This window comes from Corvus brachyrhynchos, unplaced genomic scaffold, assembly GCF_000691975.1.
Source record: "Corvus brachyrhynchos isolate BGI_N302 unplaced genomic scaffold, ASM69197v1 scaffold94, whole genome shotgun sequence".
Classification (NCBI taxonomy): Eukaryota; Metazoa; Chordata; class Aves; order Passeriformes; family Corvidae; genus Corvus; species Corvus brachyrhynchos.
The window spans coordinates 5,941,635-5,959,636 of record NW_008238330.1 but is presented as its reverse complement, the minus strand read 5'-3'; the positions used below and the strand labels follow the sequence as shown (position 1 = coordinate 5,959,636).

At 40.8% G+C, this 18,002-nt stretch overlaps 1 protein-coding gene across 31 annotated transcripts in view; it reads right to left on the bottom strand.

The window, feature by feature from the left end:
• Window positions 1–2,583: 2,583 nt before the first annotated feature.
• The window catches only part of ARPP21 (cAMP regulated phosphoprotein 21), a 142,677-nt gene continuing 127,258 nt past the window's right edge, over window positions 2,584–18,002 (bottom strand). For 29 of the 31 annotated variants that reach the window (XM_017734664.1, XM_017734666.1, XM_017734667.1 and 26 more), the window contains 2 exons: window positions 4,558–4,709; window positions 2,584–3,409 (listed from right to left, as the gene is read on the bottom strand). In XM_017734664.1, the coding sequence (XP_017590153.1) occupies window positions 3,152–3,409; window positions 4,558–4,709 (410 nt within the window). In that variant the 3' untranslated portion in view covers window positions 2,584–3,151. The remainder of the gene's footprint in view (window positions 3,410–4,557; window positions 4,710–18,002) is intronic. The other 2 variants (XM_017734677.1, XM_017734662.1) reach the window with 1 other exon arrangement.

Below are 18,002 nucleotides of genomic sequence, written 5' to 3'. Positions count from 1 at the left end.
GGAAAGCATGGCCATGGTCAGGCATGGGATATGCTGTTTGCCACGGGGACATGATCTGGAGCAGCCTAAGGACATGAGGAAATTCTGTCTACAGAAGCAAGATGCCTAGGCTTTCCTTTTTGACTCCCTTCCCCATCTCTACTGAGAGCATCTACATCTTGCCATCGATCTATGATGCTGAGAGCAGATTTTTTTACAAGGCAATTCATTCACTGCTCCCTGACAAGAGGGAACATTAATAAGGTAACAGTAGTGCTTCAGAGAAGTAATGGGACTTAAATATAGTGATAACCAAAGGGTGTCTTCATTCCAGACACTGGGTGCATAGAGATTCCCCCTCCCTCCCCTCTCCTTCAGCTCCTGGGCACACACAACTTGTCCTGTGACGCAGGCCACGTCTTAATTGTGTCTCCCCTGATGGGGGGGACTTTTTAGAGTCTTTGCCAGGAGTCAGAGATGAACAGATCTTTTGGAACTTCTTGGTCTTCAGATTGTTTACTGTATCTTATCAGTAATTTACATGCCGGCAACACAGCATGAAGCAGAGCAAATACCAAAAGGCAAAATGCAGGAAAGCTCAAGGTTTTTTAAAGGTAAACTAACCAATGGTCACTAAAAGCATACAGTATTTTTACTTTGCTACCAATGCCCAATGAACTATTCTTTCACGTAGCCCTGTACTGCAGCATTTTGTAACCAATCATTCTCTACTACCAATACTGCAGAAAATGGAATAGGCAAAGAAGGAGGAAGAAACCTGAAAACTACAAGGATCCTCCATTTTGATGTTTTTTGCTTTTATCAACTTACTGTATTAATAAACCCAAAACCTCTAAATTTTTCACCGTGACAATCTTACATAGTATTCTATCACCTAATTCACACCATTGTACATTCTAATTCTTCCCAGAGGGTAGGCAATTTTCTCCATGGATGAAGGTCAAAAACAGTGTTGTCCAGGGGGATAGAACCCTTCAAAACAGGCAGAGAAATACTCTCTGCACTCTGGGTTCCCACATCCTGTACAAGGTTACCTAGAGGTAGGTCCTTCCTGCTGGAACTGTTGAGCCTTGACAGAGAAGGACACCCATTCATTCAGCTGTCAGTGATGCCACAGCAGCAATTACATGTAATTGTAGCCACGCTAGGACAGAAACCTCTGTTGTATACAAAACACATAAAGGAAATAAGGCATACAATGCAGGGAATCTGACATGAGAGCTCAGGGTCATAGGCAAAATTCAAATGCAGTATCTTGATTCGAAAAAAGAAAAAAAAATCAATCAGCAGGCTCTCCCAAGGCATTTCACCTCTAATTGAAGAGTGAATTGTGTTTACTTAACTGCTCATGCTCTTGACTGTCTCTCAGCAAATGAATCGTGATTACACTACATAAAATTCAGTGTTTGGCTTTCTTATGATCCCACAGGACTGGATTCCACACTTTAAGAAATATATAAAAAAAGGACTGAACTGTGAAAGATATCTCTTCATTGCATAGAAAAGAAAAATGTTTCTTTCAAATACAGATTGTAGCCCCTCCAGTTCCTGTTTCCACAGCTGAAGTGGAAAGTAAAGGAAAGGCCACATATGCTAAAGGTAAAATTAAAGCTGTTTCACATTCAGATTAACACTGGTCATGGGCCATGCAGGCTGCTGTAATCTTGGGTACCTAAAATCAGATTATGTCACATAAAGACAGGATCACAGAAAGAAGGATCACAGAAAGAAGGATCTCAGTTTTTTTCATAATGTGTATCCATAATTCTGGAGTGCCCAACTTTTAACTATTGTAAAGATGCTCAAAATTGATCAAAAATGAAGTTTAAGTGAAAAATGACTCAGACGTTTGTCTCAAATGCCATCATCATTGAAGCAACACGAGAAACTCCATGCAGTATTAATGAATCAAGAACCATTTATCAGAACAAGATGGGAATTTGAGTGAAGATAGACATAATAATAAAAAACACCACAAAACTGAAAAAAGTTCTAAACCTTTCTGGCAAACCACTGTGTTTTAAAAGCCAAACCCCCCAAATATATTGCTCATCCCCACTTACTTGAAAATGACAGACCTGATTCTTGGGTCATCTTCTTTAGTCAAGATGGCTTTATAGCTGGAGCACCAGTAATTGGGTAGAGCATCTCTTTGTAGCAGCACTGCTGGGTACTGTGGTTGCTACATCAGTACTATCTATCTTCCATCCAGTGGATGGAATATCATGGGACAGCAATCATGCACAATTGTTGTATGCTCTCTTGAAGAGGTGGGACTTAGTAGAGGCTTGCAGCAATGATGAATTGTGTTTGTGACATTCCTGGCCCTAGGGATTGGAAAAGTGCAAACTCAGTTTAAGGTGAACTGGTATCATTCACTGGGTACCTCCTGGGTGGCTATGCTACAATTCCAAAGTGGTCTTAGCTGTTATGGTATTGCATGCTGACACACGGCTATGTTGCCTTCTCATCAAACTCCTCCAAGCCCATTAGGCACCATCTCCCCATTAGTTTCACTGGAAACAAGACAATGAAGAAACAAAAGGAAATTCACTCACTCAGAAACAGAGGAGACCAAGCAGGTGGTAGAAACATGACCTTCCTTCATGAGGTCAAATAGCTTTATTGTGATTAAGCACTACAATACAGTATATATCCATAAAAAAACTCTATAGTGTATATAAATTATTCCTTCCATCCAGTAATTCTCTTTTTGTTTTCAATTTTTTTTTCATTTCCATTACAGCTTTGGTACAATGTGATTTTATTATATTTTTAAATACTTTTAGCTTCACAAACTCAACACAAAGTACAAAACTAATCCGAATCAGGGATATTACAATCTACACAGTGGTGTTCAGTGGTAGGAAAAAATCTTACCTCAATGAATTCATGTCACTAGCTAAGCTATAAAGGCATACCTAGCAGACATGACAAAAATATGCACCATTAACCAGCAAACATTTTTTTTTTTTCAAAATTTATTTTACTTCTTTTTTTTTTTTTACAGATTTTTCCAGCAGCAAATCACTTGAGCATAGTCAGTACTTGTGTCCTCAACTGATTATTCTGTTGTGTTCCTCTTCATTTGAAGGCCATGATTTTTTTGTCAAATAATGCACCGCTATCCTCATAGATCAAAGCCACAGTGTCAGTACTTGACCTGCCACCCTGCATTGTTGATGCTTGCACAGTTTGTCCTGCAGCTGGCAGAAATAACTGGAACGTTACTGGAGGGGCAGTGTGGGGCAATCAACCGGAGGTTGTTCTGTGGGGCAGGAGGTATGACATTACAGTAGACAGGCATTCCAGTGGCTGTAAGTGTTCCTTGACCTGATTGATTAGGTAGCATGATTGGTTGTTGATATGATTGTTGCGGCAATCCTTGAGAACCCTGGGTCATTGGCACCTAGGTAGGAATATGGAAAGATGCAGGGAAAAAAAGATAGCAATTACTAAGCAAGTTAAAGTAGGTTCCAGTACCCCTATGTTCCTTCTAGCTGAATTTGAGTATACTGCATGTTCTGCCAAAATGGGCTATTTTTTGCTGCTCAGAATTGTTCTCATCTCTGAGGATTTTTTTGTTAGAGAAGGTTTTAAAGAGAATTCCCTCTGCTTTTAGGCCTAGAAAGTGTCTCTGTCGTGACCTACTAGAATATGAATTATTGGGATCAGTGCAAACAAAAGACTTGACCCTGGTATATCTAGGCCATCTGAAAAGTCTAAACCTGTAACTTGATTATTAACCTTTAAAACACTTTTTCACTATAGTAATTCTGAAGATGTAAGGGGAAAATTTTACCCACAAGCAATTCCCCCATTTCCATCTGTGTCGGTGCAGTGTTTTCAAAGAAGCTGAGGGAAAAGGGGAATGGCTGCTCAATCAGTGCAATCTATTAAAATGAATTAGATGTCACTTAGTTTCTTAACTTTCCAGAGGGACCAGTAGGAAGTGTAAGCCCAGGCCACCTCTCACATGCTCTTGGCATAACTCACAGAAACTAGGTATAAAGGTGGGGAAATAAGTCTGGGTAACTTACGGACTTGGTAAAAATCAAGCCACTGCCTTCCCTCTCCCCAGAACCCAATAAACAATAATCCATCTGGCTACAGCTTGTTATAGAAGACATGGTGAGATCCTTGGCAGGAGTCTCCACAGATGAGTAATTTTTAACTGGATCAGGCAAAGCCCTCAACTTCATTACAGGAAACAGTACTGCACTGGCAAAAAAGAGAAGAAATGAACAATGTTCTTATATTTTTTAAAATTAATTTTCTTCACAGGAAGAAGTTTAATTCCTTCGATCTTTGTGACATTTTACCCTTACTACAGGCTGTAATAAATAGTTCATTTGAAACATTCTGAAATCAGAATGAAAATCAGGAGTACTAAGACCATGTAAACAAGAAACCGATCTGACTTAGGAGCGTATTCATCAGAAGGTTTCCTGCCACACACTGTCCAAATGAAGTTATAAGAGCACTGTGTGATGCAAAAACTTAATTCAATTAAGCATTCTCCAAGAAAAGCAGTCTTTCCTTACAGTTCCTAAATACCTGATAAGACGACATGGCTGGATACTGCACCATCATGCCTTGCACCTGATTTCCCTGTTGATTATTCATCAGGTTCTGGCTTTGGGGCGGCTGCTGCATTCCCATGAGACCCTGGAACCCCTGCTGCTGGTTCGGCAGGACAGGCTGGTAACCTGGAAGAAGAAAGACGTCTTCAAATACCCTGGTTGCTTGTAGGGGCAAAATTACAACTGTTCTAAGGCACAGCAAATGATCCCATCATTTATCCCCACCTTAGTCAAAAAGTTACTCATTCCTACAGAAGTGTTACTGGAAACAGAAACTGCAGCGCAATAAACAAGTGCCATGAGCCTGCAGCAGCCCTGGCAGGCTGACCTGAGTGGGGCAGCACACTTTCGTTATGCTTTTTAACACCGTGGCAGAGACCACCTGGAGGAATGTCTGACTGCAGCACAGGGCTGTAAAGCCCTAAAGAGACACAGGGTGCTACTGTCCTTTGGCTATTTCCTGAGAGGCAAAACTCCCAACAACTTCTAGGACATCAGCATTTGGCCTTCGCGGTCTAACCTGACAGTTTCTTTCAGGTCACATTTCTTACCCCACCCTCTTACCTTCCTTCTAATGCAGTTCCTTAGCATGATGTAAACAGAGAAGCCTTTATTTAATCAAGAAGAACATCTCCATACAGACTGGTTCTCACTTGCAAGGTTTTTTATGTAATTAGAGCATATTAAGGGTCACATTCCATCCCACTAGTTTCACGTTTATCAAAGCAGGAAAATCATAAATTTTGAGTGATTAAATTTGTGCCCTCTTCATTGCTCAGTAGGAACACTGCTAACACACCAGCACCTGCACAAGGATGAGAAGCTTACTCTTCTGTTTTAACCTGTCACTAACTTTGTGTTCAAAGTCACCACAATATTGCAGGTTTTCTGCTCGGACAGCTTCTCTAGGACTAGTGGAGAAATGGGCAAAGACTGCATGATCTAGAGAGCCAAGCTGCTAATGAGGCAGCACTGTGGATGGGAAGGCAAGCACAAATGGCGCACTGCTCGGCAGCAACACGGTTTCACCTGGGAATGAGCCTAGACAGATGGAACTGGGCTGGCTGGGTGATGCTAATATTTAGCAATTAAGGACTCTGCAGAAAAAGTAGGAAAGGAAGATGCAGAAAGATCCTGTCCTTGCACAATATGGCCAGATATAGGTATTATAAATCTATGAATAATTTCTCCTTAACACATTCTGTGTTCTTTAGCACTTGTATTTTTAACATGCAGTTATGCAGTGCACTATTAACTCTGTGGTGATGTTCTTACAATAACCGTATTTCAGACAAAGAAGAACTACCAGAAGGAGCAACTCTGTGTCATCTTTCTATGAAAAATTTGTGTCATGTCTGCTCAATTTATATTCATGAATACAGTACATGGTTCAATATACTTCACAAAGTGAAAACCATCATCTGGATACTTCTTCATTATGTAAGAAAAATAAAGTGACAAATGTCTCTGTTTCTGCTGGTCTATTGTCAATTGATAGCTTTCCTTCAAAACCTGTTCTGATGCCAGGGAAATGTTAGGATTTCTGGTCAAGTATTTGGCATTAAAGATGCCATTTCTGAGATTAATGTCTCCAGTCAACTGAGCAAAATAAAAAAAATGAATTCTTTGAGTGATTAACTTGGCTGGGATGTAGCATTAAACATCTCCCAAACTCACCAGATTATTATACATTCAGATTTGCTCTTTTCCTATGCCCAAGCACTGTGTCAGCATATTTTTTAGTCATAAAAATTACCAACATCAGAACTGCTGTAACTGAGTTTGCAGAAGGCTTATACAGCAATAATAAAATTGCAAGTCCTCTTCTGCTCCAGTACACCAATTATGGGGGGGGGGGAGGGGCAGAGGGGATAAAGGATGGAAATAAAAAACGTAGCATTACTATTCTGGTATTTGCAGGACTGAAGTTGAAGTTTAAGTACAGGGGTGTCAACTGACAGCAGAAGCAGACCCATGAAATTCATCTCCTGTCACCTGCAGTTGTTAAAGTAAGTCCCAGATGTGTAAAGAATGATAGATGGATGGCAGACTAGGGATCAAGTGACACTTTTGGGGAATGTAATCGAACACTGGATTTGGGCTCACAGATTTGGCTTGTGATGCACTGGCACAGGGCAGCAGACTGGTGCTCTGCAGAGACAGACAGACACCACTGGGTTCAGGTAGAAAGCAGCCCTTCTGTTATCTCCAGTAAATATGATGGCATTAACATTACTTTAGTCAGACTACTGCTAATAGTCTGCTGTGTGTTTGAATACAGCAGACTCTCTTCACCTCAGCTTTGTGTTCCATATTCTCCAAATATGACAGATTTATTACCCAGTGCAGACATGACTATCAAAATGAAACAAAAAATTATGGAAAGTTGAAGTAGATACCCTTATGATGAACATATAGGCATGATCTCCTGGGGGTATTACAAAAACACAGAGTCATAGAATGGCTTTGGTTTGAAGGGACCTTAAAGACCATCGAGTTCCAATGACATACACACACAAACACCCAGCCCTGAAAATCTCCTCTGTACTAGCAAGCACTGCTTAGTACACGACATAACCACTCCAGGTTTTAGGTGCACAAATATGAAAAGGAGATGGGCTGAAGAGCTGAGGTCCACTAGGCTATGCATTATTATTTTAACAATCTTATTTTAACATTCTTCAAGGACTTTAGCAATTTCTCCTGCTCATAGGACATGTGCACCCCTCATCCCCGTCCCAACCTGCAGAGTACTGCGTACATCCCTGAAAATAAGACTTTTTTCCTACTCCCTTATGTAAGCCCTTTGCAATGCTCTGACCACACAGAAAAGCCTCAGGACAAGCAGATAAGTACTTCATGTGCACACTAACATACTTCCAATTTGATTAGATGGGAGCAAAGAGGTTGTATCCTGAACCCTCTTAGATTTTAAGGGAAAATAAGTCACTTCTTTGGTCCAGAAGGAAGTACTCTTGAATATTGACTCCCCTGACTTGTGAGTAGAAACAGGGATGTTTAAGAAGTTTACTGGCCTGTGAGTATCTTTGCAAAGATGCTGTCTGCCTGTCATCTCTTCCTTACTTAATATTCATGGACTTCTTTTTTTATGATCCGTACTCTTTGGAACTAAATGAAGCTATGGATGTCAGACTTTGCTATAGAACCCAATACAGCATTTAGTCAAAATACAGCATCTTCTTCAAGGTTCTGCATCTCAAGTAAAGGCACTTCATTTTACCTGATAGCAAAGCCTGACCCTTTATTATGCTAAATACATGAAGAAAGATGCAGGTTCATCCACTCTGTTGAACATAAAAACATCACAAAGTACAAAAGTATATTCCAACAGTACAGAGGGGGTGCAGCATATTAAAAAGAGCATTAATTTTTTTATCTACAACAAGCTCCATAAGCAAGAAAAAAAATGCTGTGTCAAAACAAAAAAGCCAATATCTGTTCTGCTAAATGGCTTCTGTTTCAGCACAAATGCAAGTAGAACAATTGGCACTCTAAGTGGCAATCCATTTGGACAAGAAGTTGTTAATATCAAAAACCAGCTGCTCTGAATTTCCTATCACTGCAGCCCAAATTCTCCATGTAATACTTGAAACAGGTCCTCCAGTGCTTACTTTGTGTTGATATCTTTGTATGTTTCTGCACTCTGGCCAGGAAAAAGAATGGAGGTGGGAGAATTGAGATTAATATCAACCTTTTAGCACTGTTTGTGAAACTCTATCTCCTCTTTTTTTTTTTTTTTCCCTCAGGCACAGACTATCAGAGACTGCCACTTCACCAAAATCCAGAATTACTTAATTTGTACACACACAGCACAATCCTCCAACTATGCCATGCTTTTCACATGCTATTTACTTTTCAGTGACATGGAAATAATACTGCATTCTCAAAAGTTTTGAAAACTGACTGCAGTGCATGAAAAACCAGGCATTACTGGGCAGAGGTGGATTTTGGAGCTACGCAGGTGTAAGAAAACGAGAACAGGAAGTGGCAACATGCTTATGCAGCAATAGTTTTATTTGCACTTGCTCTTTTGCTCATTAGCTTTCATACTACATAAAGAGCAATCCTTAAAAGACTCTTTACTGTCCCCTGAGAACATACATACGTGGGTTATTTTCTAATGGCAATACACATCAGATGAACCATCCTATTACTGCAAGCTCCAGGGCCTCTTTACTGCAATTATATCATCCTGCTCTATGTTATCTCTGCTACAAAGAAGGATTTTTTAATTCAGGGCAAACATGAGAGACATTGTTAAACAACCAGAGGAACAAATCGTGCACAGAATTTCAATGAATGCCTCAGAGGAAAGATGAGCCTTGGATCCAACTGAAATGGAAGAGGCCATCATACCATCAAGGTAATTCTCTGAAGCTTTACAGCCTGCATCGCCATGCTGAAAGTCATCTAACTTAAACATCCCAGGGGAGGAAGACTGCATGAAAGACCCACAAATGTTTCAATTTCCTAATGAGCCTACACAGCTCAAAAGACAAAACACAGTGGGTTTACACCTCTGCCAGCAGTGTCACCCAGAGCTGCAATTAAAGCATGTTTGGTGCTCTCCTGGCCTCAGCATGCATCTTTCATGGATGGCACATCCATGTTGGGAGGGACTGTTTCATTGTTCATTTTAGATTTGAAGCACGTGTTAGCAGCACACCTTCGGAACATGTGTATCAGCACTGTGGGTAAAGAGTGTCTGACAAGTGCAGGTGAGACTCCCTGAACTGCAAATCTTATTGTACCCTTACCACTTGAACAGAGTCCTTGCATCCAAGCCCATCCAATGCAAACACATACACTCAGTGCTTTTGCTGTAACATGATTTGAGAGCTCACCTGCTCCCTTTCTGCTTTATTCAGTGTAGTGCCACCTAAAATTTGGGTACCTTGGCAACACACTTCAGTGGCTTAGGCAAGCAAAGTCCAAAAGAAAGTCAAAAGGGAAATCTCAAGCAGAAGTAACTGGGCTGGGTGGACTGCTATACAGATCTGGTCATGCTCCTGCCTGCTCTGCAACTAGTGCCTTTCTGGTACCTTATGCCACCCTCCCTTTCCTTCCCCCTACCTCCCCCAGTATAGAGCAGCTCAGCCTCTGCTGCAACTGCCAGGAGCACTGGAAAGAAATTGAATTTGAGCTCTCATGGAAAAGCCAAGGGGAACAAGCACCAACTCTTGGTGCAGACACAAAGGAATAGCCTGCGAAGTTCTTGAAAACATTCTAACAGCAAATTCTGCACGCAGAAGGTGCTTACATTTGCAGAAGACTCCCCAAAACTGATAAGAGCTGAGAAGCAAGCTTAAAACATGATCCAAAGTCAGGAAGTGCACCTCTTTCTGAAAGACTTAATGAGCTCACTCTGCTCAACTTATTCAAAAGATGACGAGGTATCTGCAAATAGATAGTTGTGCTGGTTTTGGCCAGGGTAGAATTAATTTCCTTTTTAGTAGCTAGTATGGGATTAAGTTTTGGATTTGTGCTGAAAACAGTGCTGTTAATTCAGGGATGTTTTAGTTAGTGCTGAGCAGTGCTTACTCAGACTTTCTGCTTCCCATACCACCCCACCAGCAAGGAGGCTGGAAGTGAACAAAGAATTTGGGAGGAGACACATCTGGGACAGGTGACTTCAGCTGAACAAAGGGATAACCCAGACCATATGACAACATGTTCAGCATATAAAGCTGAGGGAAGGAGGAGTGGGGAGTGTTCAGAGTGGGCATTTATCTTCCTAAGCGGCTCTTAGGTGTGAAGGAGCCCTGCTTTCCTGGGGATGGCTGAACACCTGCCTGCCCATGGGAATTGGTGAATGGATCCTTTGTTTTGCTTTGCTTGAACATGTGGCTTTTGCTTTCCCTGTTAAACTGTCTTTACCTCAACCAGTGACTTTTCTCATTTTTAATTTTCTGATTCTCTTCTCTGTGCCACTGGGGAGAGTGAGTAAGCAGCTGCATGGGACTGACTTGTTGGCTGGGGTTAAACTACAACAACAGTTCTTGAACAGACCAGAAAATGGTATAATAAAATTACATGGCTGGAAGATAAACCTAGAACTTTTCAGATTAGAAGTAAAATTCAAAGTTTCAACAGACCCCTTATAATTAACAAGGAGGCAATTTACTAAGTGGAAGGACATTTGTATTACTTAAATTCTCTAAAATGAGGATGGACACCTTGCTAGAAGATATTCATCAGGTTAATAAGAACTTCTGGTAATAAAGATATGATTAGAATGTGCTCATTGTCCAGTATTAGTCAGACCATTAAATTACATATTCCAGATTTGAAATACTTAGGAAAATGTCAGCCAGTTAGCTCTTAACACTTTTCCTGTCGCCCAAGGAAAAGCACTAATTTTTTGCATATGAGACAGGATCCTCTCCCCAGTCTCTTTGATCACGTGCTGGCAATGCCACCCAGTTCACTCCACAAGCAGAGTTCACCTGTGTACAGTGGGTATTCTAAGGGATATTTCTGGCCTATTTTAGTTCACTCTTCCCTGGCTGGAGTACTGCTCAGTAGACTTTGTAGACTAAAGAATATGGTTGGTCTCTAGTCCCACAATTTTACTAGGCTACGTTCTCCTTTACTTTTTAAAATAAGCTACGGACAAAGTATTACAGTGTATGGATGTAGCTTTTACAATAATGTAAATTTACAATGCCCATGATCAAGTTATAACCAGAGAAGAAAAAATGTTATTGTAGAACTACAATTCACTCATAGACACATCAGTACATTCTGTAAAGTTTTTGACAGCTTCATTTTTTACCAAAAGCTCTCAGCTGGTCCATCCCAAAGTACTTGCAAAGTGGGAAGGAAGAAAAATACTGAAACAAGCCATCCAGCAAGACCAAACACTGTCTTAGAACCACAGAATGGAATCACAGAATTGCTCAGGGTGGAAAAGACCTCTAAATTCATCAAGTCCACCCATCGCTCTTAGCACTGCCAAGTCCACCACTAAGCCATGTTCCTAAGCATCCCAAAGAACCTTTTGATTCTCAAACACCCTAAATATTATCTGTAAAACAGGAGGAAAGCCAGCCTAGTTGGAGAACCTTGCATAGGACAGTTGGCCAAGTTGTGTGAGCCAAACAATGAGATCCATTCCCAGCAAAAGTGAGAGCAGGAGTTTGAGGCAAGGGTTTTCTGGCAGCCAGAACAAAGCCCTTCTTGTTCTAGAGGTCCATCAGAACCTCCTGACTTTGCATGAGATGTTCAAGTACTGGACTGTGCCAGGTGTTTCACCTCCCATGTGGATGGACATTGTAACACCATCCCTGTGCACTGCTTTCTCTAGAGGAGTGCTTCTCCAAGGCACTGGGTTCTCACTGGCTTCTCATGTCCAGGTGTTATGTGTTAGAATTGGGTGCCCAATTGCCTGAGGAAAATATTTGGGGTTTTTTTCATTATGCAGTTGACCATTATCTGGCAAGTTTCACTGCAAATGATGGACTAAACTCCCATGGAGAATGTAAAATTAATCCATAAATTTAAGCTAATTTTGATTTTAGCCTCACCCCAAAGTGTCTGCAGTTTGGAAGACTCCCACAGAAGACACATTAACTAGTGTCTCCATCCTGGTGTTATTTTCTGTGTGAGTCTGAAGATTTAAGCTGCATCTTGTGCAGCTGGAATACAAACCTCTTTGTAAACAATTTTGTAGTTTAAGCTTGGATCTAGAATCCGAAGCACGCTGCAAAGCAAATCTGCTGCAGTTGATCTATCCATTCCTACTGTGTCTGCTTTCTCTCTGCAATACACATAAAAATGTCTTGACCTAGAAAGACATTTGAGCTTTATATTCTACTTAAAGACATCACAGATAATTTATGGGTGTGAAGTGGACACCATGTGTGCTAGAAGGACAAATACATAATAGCTGATGCTAAAATTCCATCCCTTTCCCCTCAAAACACAAGACCATGCAGTTATTTTATTTAGTTTTCATGCACATACAAAGGGAAAAAAACAAACAAGAATACCTATGCCTGAAACAAGGGAGTCTTAAGAAGCAACAGAAAAGGTACAGAGGTATGAGGTAGCATGTCAAACAGCATGTGTCAAAACCCGTAACAGCACACAGACTCATTTCCCCCACAGCACTTTGCAAGTTCAGACCCTCAAGAAACAGGAGAAGCCTTTTAACACAAGGCACTCACAGTTTGGCTTCCTTCATTTCAGGTAAAAGCACATGCCACTCCAGCAGTACAGCTTGCAGGGGAAACCATGGGTTATTATGTTAGTTTTGTTTTCAAAATTTTAAACTAATGGCATCAATTCTTTCAAGTTGTGTGAGATCAAAACAATTTTTAGCTAATGGCACTCCAGCTACATTCACTGGAAACATAACGCAGCAAATGTATTCCTAAAGTGATTACAATGACAGCAACTTGAATAATTCTCTGCAGAGCTGGGGTTATAAAACTGCAGGATGTTGAACTTTGAGTCTTGAAACATAATTGCTGCCAGAATCATAGCTCCCAGTCCCTAAATTGGCCATAGCTCTGCAAAAAACACATACATGCTTCGCAAACCTGGTAACAGACCAACAGCCACATTTGTTGTCAGACTCACAGACAAACAGCCATATACAGCTGCATTAAGAAACCTAACAAGATGTATATGCATCAGAGATATGAGCCAGTAAGATTTATTATCACAAAAGAAAGAACAAAAATACTGGACAACAGAAGGTGGCCTGTCTTCCCCACCCCTCTTTCTATCCCCGGTTTACAAAGCTACAAATCCCACAAAAGCAGTAGTGTAAAAACACCTTCATCCAGCTTCAGAAGAAGAAGAAATAAAATTGGGAAATATCCTCCAATTTTGAATTATTCCAGCGCAACCTATTTGTTGGATTTAGTAAAAACTGCTGATGAAAATACTCTGCTACACTAGATTTTTTTTTTGGTCTTATTTGGTTTGGGTTTTTTTTTTTTGGTGTAGATAACAGTTCTGAAATCGCCCATGTGGTGAGTTCTTCTAGAGTGCTAGAACAGGATCTATCTTACCCCAGGTGAACTGCCCCTCCTTGTCCTCTTGCTTTATTCTTCCTCAAAAAGCTATATGAAATCCTGGTTTTACTTGCTTTGCAACCCCTGGGGCTGGAAGAAGCCCAAAGCACAGAGCATCTGAAGCATGGATGTTTTCATGTGCTACTCGAGACAATGCTGCCAATTGGGGGCACCTCTCCACTGCTAAATGGAAAAAATAAGTTAGGGGAGCAACACAACTTCCCTAGCAAAACAAACCCTCCTGGTTCAAAAGATGTGCAGGATCAGAGCCTCAAAAATGTATTTTTAAACTCTGCTATATAAACTAAAATAAGGTACATTTTTACAAAAGCCGAGATAGAGTGCTTTGTGCACAGACTCTTCCTTGAGAATAGTCACTGCGCAGAACAAATGGGTTCACCTGGGAGATAGAAAGCCTCCTGCTGGGATGATTTAGATTATGGCAATGAGAAATGACGAAAGTAACACCACATATCACAAGGTGAAATTTAGCACTTCTTACATGTCAAAGAAATATCCATTACCTTTTACCCTTCTACCCATTCTTTTACCCTTTTTCTATGATGCCAAGTTCCAACCTGGAAATGAGGAATAGCATTATCTTTTAAAAAACATATACATGCATGCTCGATACCCCACAGGGGAAAAATGTTTTTGCAAAGAGTGCTGAACATTTATTTAGTGCCTTCTACTTCATCATCCAAGCAACCACCTTGAGGGCAAACATGCAAAATTCTGGGTAAAATGAATTTATGAATCACGTAAAGATGTGTATCCACCCCTCAGTTACTTTTCCACACCTGAACAGAGTTGGTTTAAAACTCAGTGACTTCACTACCAAGTAAAAAGGCCCAGACAAGTAGGAGGTATGATTAAATACTTTCATTATATATCTAATGAAATCACCTACTGTAACATCTTCTGAGACTAAAATTTTAATTAAGGCAGGCTGGCATTTTGGCTTTTTTTGCCCCCCTTATGTTCCAGGGGAACAGCAGGTAAGGTCAAACAAAAAGCTTATGTGATAAAATTGCCTGAGAGTGCTCCTGGGAGACCTGGCATTATTAACAAGAACATGAAGAAGGGCACAGTTGAACAGTTCAAAGATAAATGATTGCATTCAGTTTACTTTTTGCTATCAATCGGAGAACCAGAGAGAGCTGTTATTTGACAAGAAATGTATATAAATAGGCAACAAAAAGAGCTTGAATGGATACAAATACAGGAGACTCAAGGCTGGGGAAATATTTTTATTCCGTTTAAAATCTGGATCCATTCCTTTACTTCTCTACACAAAGGATTTCAAAATTATAGGGACAGCTTTAAGAAGAACTTGCTACTAGTAAGTGGCACAATACTGAAAATAAACCCTGGTCCTTGCTGAGAACCTAAAACCATGTTATTATATGACACTTTAATAACTTCTTTTATTTCCTTTCCAATACACATTTATTTTATGTTTTGAGACCTTTAAGCACTCTTCCTGCTCTTCAAAAACTAAGACAAATATTTATTGCTCTGATCCTGGAATATAAATCTGAAGATAAATGGAGGGGCACCTCTTACAGACATGGTATATAACTCAAAGCTTCTGTAAGATTCTGAAAAGAAAATTCTATTTTTAAGACAAAATCCTTTTATCCCACTTCAGTAAGAAAAATAGAGGGAACAGCCAGCTGCAATCCAAAATAATTGCAACACAATAATGCAGGGCTCCATTACAGCAGCCTAATTCTGGTAAAGCAGCTGATCCAGGATCTTGGCACTTGCCCAGACCCTGGAGCCTGATTAAACGAATACTTCAGTAAGAAAAATAGAGGGAACAGCCAGCTGCAATCCAAAATAATTGCAACACAATAATGCAGGGCTCCATTACAGCAGCCTAATTCTGGTAAAGCAGCTGATCCAGGATCTTGGCACTTGCCCAGACCCTGGAGCCTGACTTAAACGAATTAACCCAAGGCATGTGCAGCTGTTTTTGTAATCTGAGGCTTCTGCATTTTATTGGAGACCAAGAAGAAAAAAGAAAAAAAAAGTCACCCAGCCAGCAAATGACACAGGTGAAATAAAGAGAGAGAAGGAAAGTATTTTGTGCTTTTGAAATAAGTTAATCCATGGAGCCACATGAACAGGCTCAACAGCTTTGGAGAAATGAGCTTCAGACAGCATGTCCCTTTGGGCAATACCATGAGCAAGGGTGTACACTGGAGTGTTGCTGATGCCCAAAGCCAGCTGAGGTGCCTGCAGGGAGGGTACTACAGGACCTGGGAAACATTATTCTGAAAGGGGTGAAGCCTTCTCATCCCAACAGAGCTAAGCCACTGAAGACATGTATTGCAAGCTTGTGCACAGTTCTCACAAAAACAGGGAGGTCCAAAATAGTGCTAAGGAACATCCAGGAATAATCCTGCTCTCAGCCCCTGCCCACCAATCCCGACAATGTTAAGGAGAGCCAACACAGACCCATTGGCAGGCCAATAGATAATTCTGGAGAAACTAGATGCTCTGAAGGGAGATTTACTGCTTAAAGACCAAAACAGATCCAGATCTGGTAGCAGCCTTTGCTGTAGCCACAGACTGTTACATTGGTGATGTCTGCTGCAATTCCTCTTTAGGAGGTTTTTGAATAGCTAATGTACAACTAAAACACAGATGTAAGAACCCATTAGTGTTGACAGTAAGACTCCTTTGGCATATAATGTGCTCATCAGAGGAACAGCAGCTGCAATATTCCCTATACGTACCTGTGTCTATGTTTGCATTGTTTTATATAAAACAGTTCATGGCCATAGCATAACTATTATATGCAATATCTATTGATTTTGTTAGTAAATCCCTAAGGAACTGAGCAATGGGACAGCTAACCACAAAAACAAATTTCAGTGTGACTCAAAAGAAGTACAAATACAAAACTAACAGGATCAAATTTTCCATGCAAGCTGCAAAACACAGATTCACTGAATTTCATCGGATTCATTTCTTCTGGTCTGATTTTCTGGATTGACCCCTAATAAATAATGGCAGGTATGAGCAAACAAATTGTTGAGCCCCTGTGTATTGATCTATCTGTAACTTTGCTCTTGATATCAGCTTGTTGTCTTGGCATAAGCTCTTGATACTGATGAAATACCTATAAGCACAAGCTCAAAGTGAACCTACATGCCAGATACTGTGCAAACTTCAAGGAATAGCTGCAGTCCCTATAGTGAAGATGATGCATTCCTGAATAGATAAGACAGCTGGAGGCATGAAAATAAGCACCCAAGGGAAATCATTTGCACAGAGAAAAGTGCAGAATACTTTTCTGGAAAGTACGCCAAAATACGTGTGCTGAGTACTCAGACCCCTATTCTGAGCAGGGACTGCTGTTCCGAGCACAGTTGTGGATGTGGATGATCCCTGGGCTCTCACTGCTTCTGCCAGGCTGGTTTTTTCCACACAACTCCAGGTACAGGCTCCTGCTCTGCTCACATCCTTTCTACTGGGAGAAGACAGGATCTGGTTCTGGTGATACAGTGCAGTAAAATGAAACTGTGTTCCATTTTACTGTGGGGAGATTGGGGTAAATGACTGCTATCACAACCAAACCCTGCTTTTTCACCTTCACAAGCTGGGCTTTGTTTTGTGTCTCAGCCTCAGGAAGAGTTTTCATGAACACAACATCAGCTGTAAATACTGTCTGCAACAAAGACACAGCCACTGCCTCATGGCACTCTTCCTCCCCACAGCTTCTGCATACACCTACAGGTACCAAATCACTGAGCAAAAAGCCTTGAGTTTGTTTGTTTACCTATAACATAAGGACACAGCAAGTTATGGGCTACAGCCCCCAGCCCGATACAAACAGGCACAGGGACAATACTGAAGCCAACAGGACTTTGATGGAGCATATGTCTACCCATATGGGTCCAACTGCAAAAATCTCATCTTTTCCAAGTGCACCCATGCAGAATGCAATCCAAAGACTGCTGGGGTTAGCAATCGACCTTAACCGGCTCTGTAGCATATTAGAAGCACTCGCCTGCAACACAGTGATTACTCCGGTCCCTATACGGCAGAGCCCTTGAGAATTTGCTTAACTTTTAAGCATATAAGTTAATTTCTTGATTTCAGAGCAATGATTTACAGGCTTGAATAAACTTCTGGACTGAGGCCAGGGAACTCAACCCCTTGAAAGAGAGCATCTCCAGTGGGGAAAGACACAAGCACATTTATTCACACTATATTCTTAGCATCGCTTTAAAAGGCTTCTGAGAAACTTGACCAGGCAGGTAGCAATCAAATTAAGGAAAGAGAGGTCCCATTCCAATAAAATTCAGTTTCTACAATATATGAAACAAATTAATTTCTCATATCCCTCTGCACAACCACTGCT